The 12,354-nt window shown below is 43.5% G+C and overlaps 1 protein-coding gene across 1 annotated transcript in view; it reads right to left on the bottom strand.

Annotated features, from left to right (window-relative positions):
- The window catches only part of SLC6A1 (solute carrier family 6 (neurotransmitter transporter), member 1), an 18,314-nt gene extending 7,845 nt beyond the window's left edge, over window positions 1-10,469 (bottom strand). The window contains exons 1-9 of the mRNA XM_010008837.1: window positions 10,139-10,469; window positions 9,267-9,398; window positions 7,769-7,869; window positions 6,010-6,119; window positions 5,757-5,889; window positions 4,204-4,338; window positions 3,983-4,086; window positions 3,538-3,662; window positions 1,252-1,364 (exon numbers count right to left, since the gene is read on the bottom strand). Of these exons, the coding sequence (XP_010007139.1) occupies window positions 1,252-1,364; window positions 3,538-3,662; window positions 3,983-4,086; window positions 4,204-4,338; window positions 5,757-5,889; window positions 6,010-6,119; window positions 7,769-7,869; window positions 9,267-9,398; window positions 10,139-10,373 (1,188 nt within the window). The 5' untranslated portion in view covers window positions 10,374-10,469. The remainder of the gene's footprint in view (window positions 1-1,251; window positions 1,365-3,537; window positions 3,663-3,982; window positions 4,087-4,203; window positions 4,339-5,756; window positions 5,890-6,009; window positions 6,120-7,768; window positions 7,870-9,266; window positions 9,399-10,138) is intronic.
- Between the last annotated feature and the right edge of the window lie 1,885 nt (window positions 10,470-12,354).

Genomic DNA, 12,354 nt, shown 5'->3' with positions numbered 1-12,354 from the left:
TGGCCATCCTTCAGATTTTTACTCTATGTATATATTCAAATTAAATGTTGTCATTATGATGGCTGAAATAATAAAAATCAGGGGGTGTGTACCTTTGTATTAATTTCCAGCAGCATCATCAGAATTTTACCAACAGCTGCAGTCCCTATAAATTATACCATACTAAATGTTTCACTGATAGAAAATGTAGAAAGCATGACAGCCTGTAGACATATATTCTTTTTAATACCTTCCTCAGTTGCCTAGAGACAAGTTCTTTCAAGAATATTTTTGACCCAATTAATTTCACAGTAGTTTCCCCCCAGATTGAACAATAGGTTTTAATGTCAAGCCTGAAGCTTACTGAAAAACAAAGAAAGAGAAAACACACATTTTCAGCTTCCTTTCAAGTTGCAGTATAAAATGCCCTCTTGTCTTCTTATATTTTGGTTGAGAGGCTGAAGTCAACTTGGATTTATAGAAAATGATGGATTTTTCTCTAGTGAAAGACTAGTGCAGCACTGGGCTGGTAATTCCCATGTTCTTTCATGTGCTGTGAAGACTGTGCTAACGGCTGAGGTGCTGTCTTGGCAACTGCACTGACTGCCAGGAGAGGAACACATCTGCCTGTCACTGCTCACCCACAGATGACCAAACATTTCAGCAGGCAGAAGGGACTTCCCTGATAAAGTCCTCAAAGGATGCTTTGCAAAGTAGGACAGGGTGCTCTCTTCAGTATGTTAAAATTGTTACTGATTAGTGAATGCCTCTGTTGGACATGGTCCTTTCTGGCATGTAAAATGCTTGTCCTGTGTGCTGCTGCCTCCTGAATTTGCTCCTGCCATTCATATGCTGAAAATGAAATGTGTGCTGCATCATTTTGCTCCATGTGGGGAATTCTGGAGTTGCCTTTCAGAAATATTCATGGCACCTAAACATTGTAAAGAGTATCCCAGTGTCTCCTCTGCTATGAGTATTGTAAAGGTATTTTTTAATATTGTGGTTGAATGGTTAAGATTTAAAAAAAGGTTCCTTTTGTCTGTAGAACAAATTTTCTGCACATTTTGTATTTACTTCTAGCAGTTCATGAAAAAATGTCTTAATAGAAGTTTTTGACTGTCGCAGACTCCTTGAGCCTCTTAGTTTTTCCTCTCCTATTATTCCTCTGATTATTCCAGAACTCATTCTGCACCACCACCAGCTGGCAGAGGAGGATGTACCACACAGCTGCAGAAAATGTGTCTTTGTAATGAGTTTTTACACCACTGTTACCTGACTGTCAATTCCGAGCATAAGCAACATGGAGAAGAACAGTATTGCCCACAAAGGAGAAATTGGCAACTGTGTCACTGCTTCTGGATAAGCTAGAAATGCCAGTCCAGGGCCTGGTAGGAGAAACAGGAGAGAAAATGTCAATGTGGTTGATTGGGTGCTGTGATTATTTGCTCCTGTTGATGCACAGGGTTTTGGTTGATTTGAATGATTCAGCCATGGATGCAGCATCTGACCAGGGATTTCAGCTTCAGCAGTGGTCACTGACCAAGAAGTACCTTGCCTTTAAAATGAATCAACCAACCAAACAGAAAACCCAAAAAAACCCCTGCAAACTAACCAACCAAGGAAAATACTGGCTGCAGTTCAGAAGCTGCTCCTGAGAGACACCTCTGGATAGCAAAGACAGGGACAGTTCTCCTTGGTTAGGGTTACATCTTCAGGTGCTGCTCAGCTTTTCTCCCTCTCGAGTAGCTATTGGCAGCTGTCATCTTCTGCTTTGCACCAAGGAGTTCAGAAGGGAAACAAAGACAGCTCAGAAATGGAGAAGACATTTTGCACCATTTACAATAGTCCCATTTGCTATTCCATTAACTCTCTTTAAATACACATTTTTTAATAAATCATGTAGCTGTCAACAGGCAAACCTGTTCATTTGTCTTCTGACTCACTGCTGGTGGGAGCGCAGCATTGGGAGGGGAATATAGATTCTTACTAAAAAAGGAGGAGCTCTTTTTGTTGTCATAACCTGGCTGGAAACCACCTGATGTCCGGTTAAGAGGGAAACCTGTAGCCAACTCAGTAATCCCAGCAATAACCTCAGTGTGCCTCACCCAGTCTGTCTGTGACAGCTGGTTGGAGACAGACACCTTTCCACCCATTGAAGCCAGGACTGGCATTAGACATCTCAATTGTCAAAGTAAATGCAATTTTGCCACAATTATTTGCTAGCAAGAGCAGGTATGATTGGAATTCCTTCAAACAGCAGCACTAAAAGCAAAATAAGATAAATATGTTATGAATTTTACTCTGTTACACATTCCACTAGAAGGCAGCTACTGCTGTGTAAAAGATGGCAAAACAACGTGTCTTGTGGAGCTAAAATAAAGCATCAGTTTTGGAGCCTGCCAGGAGAAACAGAAGCCTCAATTCAAAGTTCAAATTGCCAAATACCCTTTGCAGTTACTGGCCACAGGAGGTTGTATGCATCTTTGAAAAAGTCTGTTCTCCTTGGTACTTTAAAGTATACTTAGGAACTTAATATGATATTAAAATATTGGTTTGTTTGCAGGTGGAGTCTGTACATAGTTAAGTCTGCATCAAATACATAAATCCAAGCAGCTCATTTCACACACCACTGACCTCCCAGAGCATTTAGTGACAGCCCTGGATGCCCTCGTCATTGTTTTGATAATTTCCTTGTCTGTGTAGTTTATTGAAGATTATTTTGGGGGCTTAAATTCTGTGCTTTTCTAACTAGGGGAATATTTCATCAATGGGATCTGTTTGCTAGTGTAATAAGACATATTTTGTCCACCAGTGACTTCCAACCAAGCTTTCAGTTATCAGATCTCTCCCTGTGGCCAGAAGTGTAAGTGAGTGTCTGGTACCCCAGCTGGGTTAGGGCACCCATCTGCTCTGCTGCTTTAAGCTTTTTCATCTGGAAGACAGACAAGGACCTGCAAAGAATTCCTCCTTGGATATCTTACAGCCCCAAGTGACTTTCCTAATAAAGGCTCCCATAAAACTGGCTGACAGCTGGAGGTATGAAGAGGTGGGAGGTGGATCTGATTCCAAGGGCATAACACCAAGGAAGAGTAAAAGGAATGTATAAACCTAACTGAGTACACAGGCTCCAAAAGCATCATGACCATCATTCCTCCTTTCAGTTGCTTTTAAGAATTCCTGTAGCAGGAGGCTCACAATCTGGTGTCACAGCCAAGCACTGAAGCAGCAAACTGTGCTGCCACCCCTGTCAGTAGCAGCCATGAGGATCCACTGCAGCCCCAGACGGGTCCCTGCCAGTCCCCCCTGGGATCTGAGGGCCCTGGGCAGGCAGGCAGGCAGGCAAGTCTGCTCCACGTGAAATGGTTTTGCTGGTGCTGCCCTGGGAGGTTGGGAACAATGCTCACCCTCCTGCCATCCATAAGGATGACTGGCATGACAGGAGCTGAAGAACGTTTTGAGGGAGGGATTTTGGACAAGTACATGAAACAGCTGGATACAAGGTACAAACAAAAGCCAACTGATGCCACTGAACCACTTGGAGAAAAGTATATTGGATACCTGATGCTGCAACATCTGCAATAGGCCTCTTTGTGACATTAGCCATGAATCCAACAATGGAGAAGATGACGAAGCCAGCAAACATGCTTGTGCATGAGTTTATGCAGCACACTATGATGGAGTCCCTGAAATAAAGGGAAGGTGCTTTAAGCAGCAGGTAAAGCAATGCTACTGCTGATCAGTGTATTGCCCCTTTTCCTGCAAAAAGATTTCATGATTGAGGATTTCAGAGTTTGGGTTCAACTTCATGCTGGACAAGTCATGCTGTCTCTCCCATTACTACAAATGGAGACATACATCTCAGTCCTAGTTAGATAGAACATTCAATATTCAAAATATTGAAAAGCCTACACCTTTTTTCAATGACAGAGAGCCCAGAAGGACAGAATCCAGCTCCAGCTGAGACAGGAAAGTGCCATTGTAATATGTGCATTCATCTGCTTACCTGTAAACATTATTGTGGAAAGGGTTGTAACTTCCCAGGGCAATCAGTGAACCAAGACCCAAACCATAGGAGAAGAAAATCTGTGTGGCAGCATCCAGCCAAACCTGATGGCAGGAAACAAGTTTTTTTAAAAATCTGTTTCTGCACTTGAGAAGCAGGTCATATGTCTGAAAGGTTAACAGTTAGTACTGAAACTTTTGATTACAAGATTGAATATTTACCTCAGAGTCTGAAAGCTTACTGAAGTTGGGAGTTATATAGAATAAAATGCCTTCCTTTGCTCCAGGCAGTGTGACACCACGGAAGAACAAGATAAGCAGCATAACATAGGGGTAAGTAGCAGAGAAATACACCACCTGATGTGAAGAAACAAGACATTGTAAGTGTGGAAAGAAGAATTATCTGTGTTTATTAACACTTCAGAAAATATTTGCTCCCTAAAAATACTGCAGCAGGAACTGAGGCCGATCTTTAAAATTGAAGCCTTTCTCAATGAAAGAGCTTAGGGAGGAAAGGGGAGTGCCTACTGCAGGGTTCCCCAAACACCATGTCCACAAGGCAGGTGGCTGCTGCTGATGTTCCTGAAGGTGGAATTTAGTGGACTAGGATGTTTTTGCATGAGGGACTCATGCTTTTCTTTTTTTTTTTTTTTTATTCAACAAGGTGCCCTAAAGCACAAGGTTCTAGCACTCCTATCCTGCTTGTAAAACACAACCTGTCAGATTATTATCCTACTCTCAGACTTTCCTTTTGTATTGTTAACACTCTCTCCTCACCTGTGTTATGATGTGAGTGCCCTGCAGGATCCCACTCTCTTTTTGAAAGCCACTTTTTTTTTTTTTTTTTTAAATTAAAAATACACTGTCAAGTCAGACCCCAAAGAAACAGTCACCCCTCTCTTGCCACCTTCTTTACGAGCAGGAGAAACAAAATGGTTTGGTCTGAGCTCAATCAGGCCATAATCAGCCTGCAGCTTGAAGTGGGTCACAGTTACAACTACCTTGTCAAAAGTTCACAGTTCATTCTTTCAGTGTGAAAATGTCCTAGTCCTCTAGACCAGGCCTGAGGTCTTGTAAGCCAAGCCTTCAGTTGCCACCAGGCCTCATAGCTGTGGCTTTTGATATCTCTATGTTTCCTTCCTACCATTTCTGGGAGAGGTATGTGCCAGTGCCAGATGCTGTTGCCTTTTCATTCCTGGAGAAAGGTCTGCCAACGATACCCTTTCCTTTAATTCATTAGTGATTTGTATTTTGCACCTGGAAACCAGCCAGACTCCAAGAAGCACAGCCTGGAAGTGTGCCTGTGGTAAGGACCACTTCTGGCTCTCAAGTGGCATGAGGAAAGGAGGGACCAACTCTTAAATGCAACACAGCTTCAACACTTCCACATCTGAGCCCAGCAAGAGCTGTGCAATAACTGCAGGCCACTTACTGGAACCAAAACACTGCATCCTCACCTTGCTGCTATCCCAGCTAGCTAGAATGTTCATCCCAGGAACAAGCAGTCATATTTTCAGGCAATTTTATCCCTGGCAAAGTCAAGAAGTCTACAAGTGAACATACCATCCAGGACAGTGGTCAGAGCCAGCTACAGAGAAGCAAGCTCTTGCAAAAACACAGAGCTGCATCAGTTTAAGACAGATAGAAATGAAATACTTCACAGAGCTACTGTAGCAAAACTATCCCCAGTGCCTCTTACCTCAAGGATTCTCAGAATGTTTGAGCAAAATGGGCATTTTTAATGGAAATGTATTTGCAGCACTTTTTAATCTCACCTTTCCAGTCCAGCCTACCCCCTTCCAGATACAGAAGTACACCAGAATCCAGGCAATTGCTAGAGTAATTGCCAGTGGCCATCGGATTTGCCCCGGCTTCTCCAACCCATCAGTCATTTGGTGCATGTTGCGTCTGGAACAAGCCAACAGGACAGGGTGTTTGTCAGCTGCTTCAGGAGGCAGCACATGGATGATACCAAGCTGATCTTTGCACATGCACAGGAATGGCAAAAGAGAAAAATTAGCAGCTTACTCCCAGAATTCGACCACGGCACTGGTCATGTTGGTGGTGTTGGCCAAGGTGTAGTTGGAGAAGCAGCGGTCGGTGTTCCAGGGGTTCTCACAGTGTTTCCAAGGAAGAGTCTGTGTAAGAGAAAGAGAGAAGCCTGAACAGTCAAACACCTCTGAAGGAAGCATCACCTCAGGTAACTTTACCAGAAATGACAGATGAGTAGAGAACACATATACTTTGAGTTGTGCAGTGCCCTGATCTCCCTGGAGTGCACGTTTGCCACCCAAGTTCATCAACTTCATCTCAACTGGGTGAATCAGATGTGAAAATATTTCCTCCTTTCTTTAATATATCAAGCCCAAATGCTTCCATGTGCCTCTCAGCATGTGGGAGCACATTGAGCGTGCTACAGAGAACTAGGGCAGTAGAAAGGACCTCTTGGAGGTCCTGTTACCCCTTGTTGCACTAGAGGTAACAAAGGTGTGATGGTTCCTGGTCAGAGATTTCCATTTTCCCCTCAGGTCAGAGGACAATTTGAAATATGTAAACCTTCCATTTCCTACATGCATTTTCTATGTGTGTCCATTACATTCCATTATCTTTCAGAAGCCCTGAGAAGCAGAACCTGTTTCCACGTGATGTACATTGGAATGAATCTCATTTAGATACAACTCAGATATTCTTCTGATGGCCAGTCTTGGGAAATCCTCTCACAGACATGTTAGATCAGGGTGCTGCATGTTTTACATACAAGGATAAGAGGCTTCAAGGGAATTAGCAGTCAATACTCATCTAATATGGGCGAGTGCACCCCTTCCAGACTAGGACTGACCTTTCACATCAGTAACTACTCTGAGGAGAACAAAAAAATAAATTATCATGTCACTCCCAGACATTAATTAATGCACATTTTGTCAAGGGACAGTTCTTTAAAGCTGAGAACAAGCAAGCATGAACAACATTTGTAGAAGAGACAGCAATTGAACAATAATGCATTAATTATCAAGACTTATGTAAGAATGCTTCCTCAGATGGCCAAAACCCACAATCAGACAAGCCCTACTCAGCTGATGAATCATCCTCGAGGGGGAAAAAAAGGCATCTAAAAATAAAGTTAAAAGGAAAGAAAACAAAGTGAAAAGATCAACAATGAATGGAAGTTCAAAGCTAATCAAATCACAGACCTTCCATTCCATGGGGGATTTCTTTAATAAACTCCTCCAATCTTAAACCAGATTGCAATGATACTACTTCCTCAACAACTAACATTTCAGTGTGGCTGCTTCTGAGGAATAAAAACCAGTCACACACTGGAATTTTTCTCAGAGGAATGACTGGCCTGTGGGCTCAAAGGCAACTGCTGCTCCTCTTGGCTGCACTGCCAGGACCAGGAGTCTGAAGGGGCCTGGCAGGGGAGCAGGGCAGAGAAGCCTGTAGTAAGTGAAGTTAAAAGGGCACAGGGGAAAGAGTTGAGGCTTTGTAAATGTAAACAAATTGGTAAGGAAGAGAAACCCATGGCTCAAAAATAACCTGTTATTACCTCTCCTCACTACATTCCTGGAATTGAGTATTTTCCTAATTTTGTGTATAGAAAATAAATTAAAAAAAATTAAAAGGGATTTTTACCGAATAGTTTTCCTTCAGCAATAAATGGCTTATCCTGATTTCCATGCATTTTGTGTTAAACTCACAGCTCGACAGTGAGATGGATTAATCTGTATATCCCATTGCTTTACATTCAACAAAGAATTCCAAGCTCCCACCCAACACAGACACTTACAGTTGTAAAGGAATTATACAGGTAGTATAGGGCCCACGAAATAATTACAATGTAGTAAATATTTAGCCAAAAGGAAAGGACAGCAGCAGCTAATCCCACACCTGTAAAGAAAACAAAGAGATACAAAATATGGGAACTTCTAGTGATGTCTTCAGTTGAAGAGCTACAATTCAGAAAGACAAATGCAACATATGGGGCAGATACCATTGACCAAAATCTGCAGAAGCTGAGCTCAAATTTTAGAAGCACCATTACAGCAAGGTCATTAATTTGGGTGATAGTTCAATTATCCAGACATTTAGTCTGAGGGTCCAGTTCTCTGTATGCTGCAGTAAGCAGCCACATCTGCTGCTGAGCTTGTACAGAGGTTTTTTGCTTCTAGGGAAAAGAGCTAAATCAGCTCATTCTCAGCAGTCCCACAGAAACTTCTGGCAGATGCACACAGATGCAGTATGAGTTACAAGCCCAGCTAGGCACTTAATACACTGATCAAAGTGTTGATGCTTAGGATAATGCTGTTGAGTCATCTCAAACTACTAAAGGAATGTCAGGGGTTCCAAAATGGGAATGCCTCCTCTTCTATTCCACACGGAGACCTCAGGGGTATTTTAAAATATTCAGGCTGGTGACAGTTGCCACGTGACACTAAACAGGAGGACGTGCTCAAAATAGTCAGTATCATGCAAAGCAAGGACTGTACCTTGCATTGTGCCCCCTACCAACAGCAGTAACTCCAGCAAAGTTTAAAAAAAAAATCACCTGTGAGAAACATTTTCAGCTCTCTGAGTTTTCCCAGTACAAAGTTTCCTACTAAAATATCCCCTAAATGACCTTTTGTCTCACCCTGTGCTAATTGTCAGTCCTGCTCTGTGAAGTAATTTATAACTCAATGTGTAAAGTGCTCCTCTACTGGTCCAGAAGCCAGCTGAGGAGCTCCTAAGTGTCAAAGTATTTGTGGTTACAGGGTGAAAAGCACAGACTGAGGTCTACGTATAATCTAGATTAAAACCTTGAGGTTCTAGCAATGAGAAACCTCAGACTACCTAAAAGTCTACATACCGAGTGAGCTGGTTTTCAGCAATTCAGCATGAAATTGCCATCTTTGAAGTGTCTTGCTTTTAAATTTCAATAAAGGTCAACACGAGATATGAACCTCTATGACCTCAAACAGAAACAATGTTTACCAGATTGCTGTCAGAGTTCCACACCTGCTCAGACAACTGCTGCTAGATTTAATGTGGTATTTGAACAAGTTTTTAGATGTGCCTAACAAAAATAAAAGGTTTTGAAAATAAGTTTGTTGAGTCTCTAATGCCTTAACTCTGGCTGTTTTTAATGGGGAATGAATGTAATGCCCCAGCATATTTCAAAATTGTCAGCTACACCTCAGAAAATTAGGTTTAATTATGGTTTATAAAAATATGAAGGCATAAAGAAACATCACTGCCCTGTCACCTTGTGCAACTTCTCAACCTTGGAAAGTAATGGAAATTCATACCTTTGAACATTGGAGCAAGCTTCCACACTCCAAGGCCTCCTATAGATGTGTACTGACCAAGGGAACACTCCAGAAGAAACAGTGGCACTCCAGCAAAAATTAAAGTAAGGAAATAGGGAATCAGAAATGCACCTGGAAGGAAATATAGTCTGTTAAACTGGGGAAAAACACAACTGAGTTTCCACTGTTTCCAACCCTATTCTATATGAAAAGAAACCCGTATTTTTTTCCTCTTAAAGAACCTTGTGGAAAGTACGTGTACACTTCTGAACTAGTATTTCAAGAAGTAAAAATAATGGGGCAGGGGGGAAATAATCTCATTGTCATTTAAATATCTTCTGTTCAAGTAAAAAGCTAAAATCCCAAAGACTGTGTATTTTGTTGCCCTCATCTATCACAGGAGCATGCAGAGGGCAGAAAGGCTTGAACCAGCACTGGCTGCTTTCCAGCTGAAGTTGGCCCTTTATGGTAGACTCAAAGACAGCATCACAAGCTGTGTGCAAGCCCCTCCAACACTCAGCCCTAAAGGGAGGGCTCTGAGGGGTTAGAGGGCAACGTGCTTTAGTTCTGCTCTAATTCCTTATGGTCTTTTAAGAGCACCTGCCAACTAGAAGTGAGACTCAGCTCCCAGATCAGACCTCAAAGCAAATCACTGCTCGTCAAAATGGCTCCAACCCTCCTGGACTAGCATAAAGTAAAAAAATAAAAACATAAATCCACCTAAAACTCAAAAAAACCTCCCGTGCAGATGAAAAAGTTATTAAACCAAGGTCTGTTGTACTGATAATTTTACTGATTTTACTGACAATTTTAACAGTGAATCCTAACATACCAACAGATGAGAGGCTGTAAGGATGAAACAGCCAACGTACCTCCACCATTCTTGCCACAGAGGTATGGAAATCTCCACACGTTCCCTAAGCCAATGGCATAACCTACACAGGACATAAGAAAGTCAAATTTTCCTTTCCAGGTGTCTCTGTCTGGAAGGTCCGTCTTCTTCTTCTGCACTTTTACTACCAAGGTTTTGGGCTTGTCATTGGTGATGGAGGCATCCACCTCGGTGGAGATCTGCCCGTCGGCCACCTTGGTCCCGTTGGTGGCCATGTCTCTGGGCTTGGCTGGCGAGGCTCTGGCGGCAGCCGGACGGGAGATCTCAGCCCCGGTCCACGTGGACAGCAGCTTTGCGGCTCGCGGGACCCGGGCGGGCAGGGACGGCGTCGGCAGGAAACACCCCGGAGCCCCCCGGGAGGCCGGGAGGAGTTAGGCTGCAGCCCCACGCTGCCTGCTGGGCCCACCTGCAGGACGGGAGAGCACAGCACTCAGCTCTGCTTCGGCAGCACCTCGGGCAGCCCCAGCTCCTACCCTCACCAGGGACCTCGGCTGTCGCACCAAGGGCTTGGCTCTGCCCTTGGCATTTTGTCTTACTGACTCAGTAGGAAGCTGGGCACAACTAACACAGACAACCCAAACCATCTCCAAGCCACAGATACTCCTTTTTTTCCCCCCCTACAGGTCTCTTCTGAGTTTACAGAAACAAAATAACTCCAAACTGCAGCGCTGACCTGTACGTACCGTAAAGCCCAGATCTTGTAAGTACAAACACTAAAGAGGACTCAATAATGAGATTTTCATTTAACAGCCCAGTAAATAGTTACATGTAACAGCCCAGAACTTGGGCAATTAATCTCTTCCATGACTGTAGAGTTCCTTTTTTTTCTTTACAAGTCATGGCTGTCAAGAAACAGCTCTTGTCACCTTTAATAGTGAACTTCAAAGGTTATGGGTGGTGTGCACTTATCTGAAACACCTTTCTCTGAAAGGCTCCCAAAGGAATTAAACAATAAGCCAAGTCAAGCAACAAGACTTAATCCTGGGTAATAACGTCAAGTTTTACACATGGTTATAATTGGCTGATAATTCTAAGACAAATGCTTCACTAAGTGTAATTATAAGCACTGTAAGATGATGGGCTACAAGAACCTCTCCTCAGTTTCCATTTCCTGCTGCAAGCTCTGTTCCTGCACTGTTTCAAACACCATTACTGGTGCTTTATTTTGCAAAGCCTAAAGAAAGGAAAAATTAAGGAAGCAAATATGCATTATGAAAGATGACCAGGGCTGTTTCAGAAGCACATGGGACTCCTGCAAACTTCCACAGCTCCAGCTGGAAGAGACACAGTGAGCTGGTGTCCCCTGCACATCTGCTGTGCAGCCATTCATGATCAGTTTGCTTTCCAGTTCCTCCCAGTGACTCATTTTGCCATATGCCAGTGACCAGTCCTCAAACCAGGGACTGCAGCAAATGAAGCCCTTGCCAGAGTGAGGCTACACCTCATGGCAATGTTGGTCACGTTCCAAGATCAACAGTAATTTTATTTACAGATTTGTGCAAAGGAAGATTTGAGATGACTTGCGATTCACTTCTAATTGCAAATCCTGTTAAAAGAAATGCAGAAAAACTTGTAAAGACTCTGGTATAAACAGTATGTTTTTTGACTCCTCATCTCAGGTCACTACATAAGACTCATGATACACATCCAACAATTGAAAAAAAGACAAACAAAGGTTCAGTTGGCAGCTGGAGGAGCCTCAGCTGAAGGTATCCTGAGGTGAGGAGAGAAACAAGGGTCATGCTTGTAACCTTCCTCTCTTCCAGTTCAGGATGGGACTGAATGAGGGAAACTCCACCTATGTCCTGTCACGTCCCCACGAGTCCAGCCGTGTTCAGGTATCTCCCCGTGATAAATCTGCAGTTTCAATTGCCCCGTGCCTCAGTGCCAGCCTGTCCCGTTCCGTGCACCCCTGAACTTCGTTTCCGCCTGTAGCCCCAAGTCTGAGCCTTTCGGGAAGTCGTATCCACAAAACGGGGCTGCCGCGGGGGCTGGAGGAGCAGGTTGGCCCCGTGCCCTGCCCACCCCGCGGAGCTGCAGGCTGTGCGGGCCGATGAGCAGTTTGTCAGCACCCTCTGCTGATGACGGCACAGAACTGGAAATTTTCCTTCTCAGCCAGCGCAGGCAGCAGGATGTCAAGGATCATCAGGGTCCTCCTGTACCAGTCAGAGTGTTGTTGCAATCTACAGCAGTGCT

Source organism: Chaetura pelagica, unplaced genomic scaffold (genome assembly GCF_000747805.2).
Source record: "Chaetura pelagica isolate M959 unplaced genomic scaffold, ChaPel_1.0 scaffold52, whole genome shotgun sequence".
NCBI lineage: Eukaryota > Metazoa > Chordata > Aves > Apodiformes > Apodidae > Chaetura > Chaetura pelagica.
Note: the sequence above shows the minus strand (reverse complement) of the source record. Positions and strands in the feature narration are given on the sequence as shown.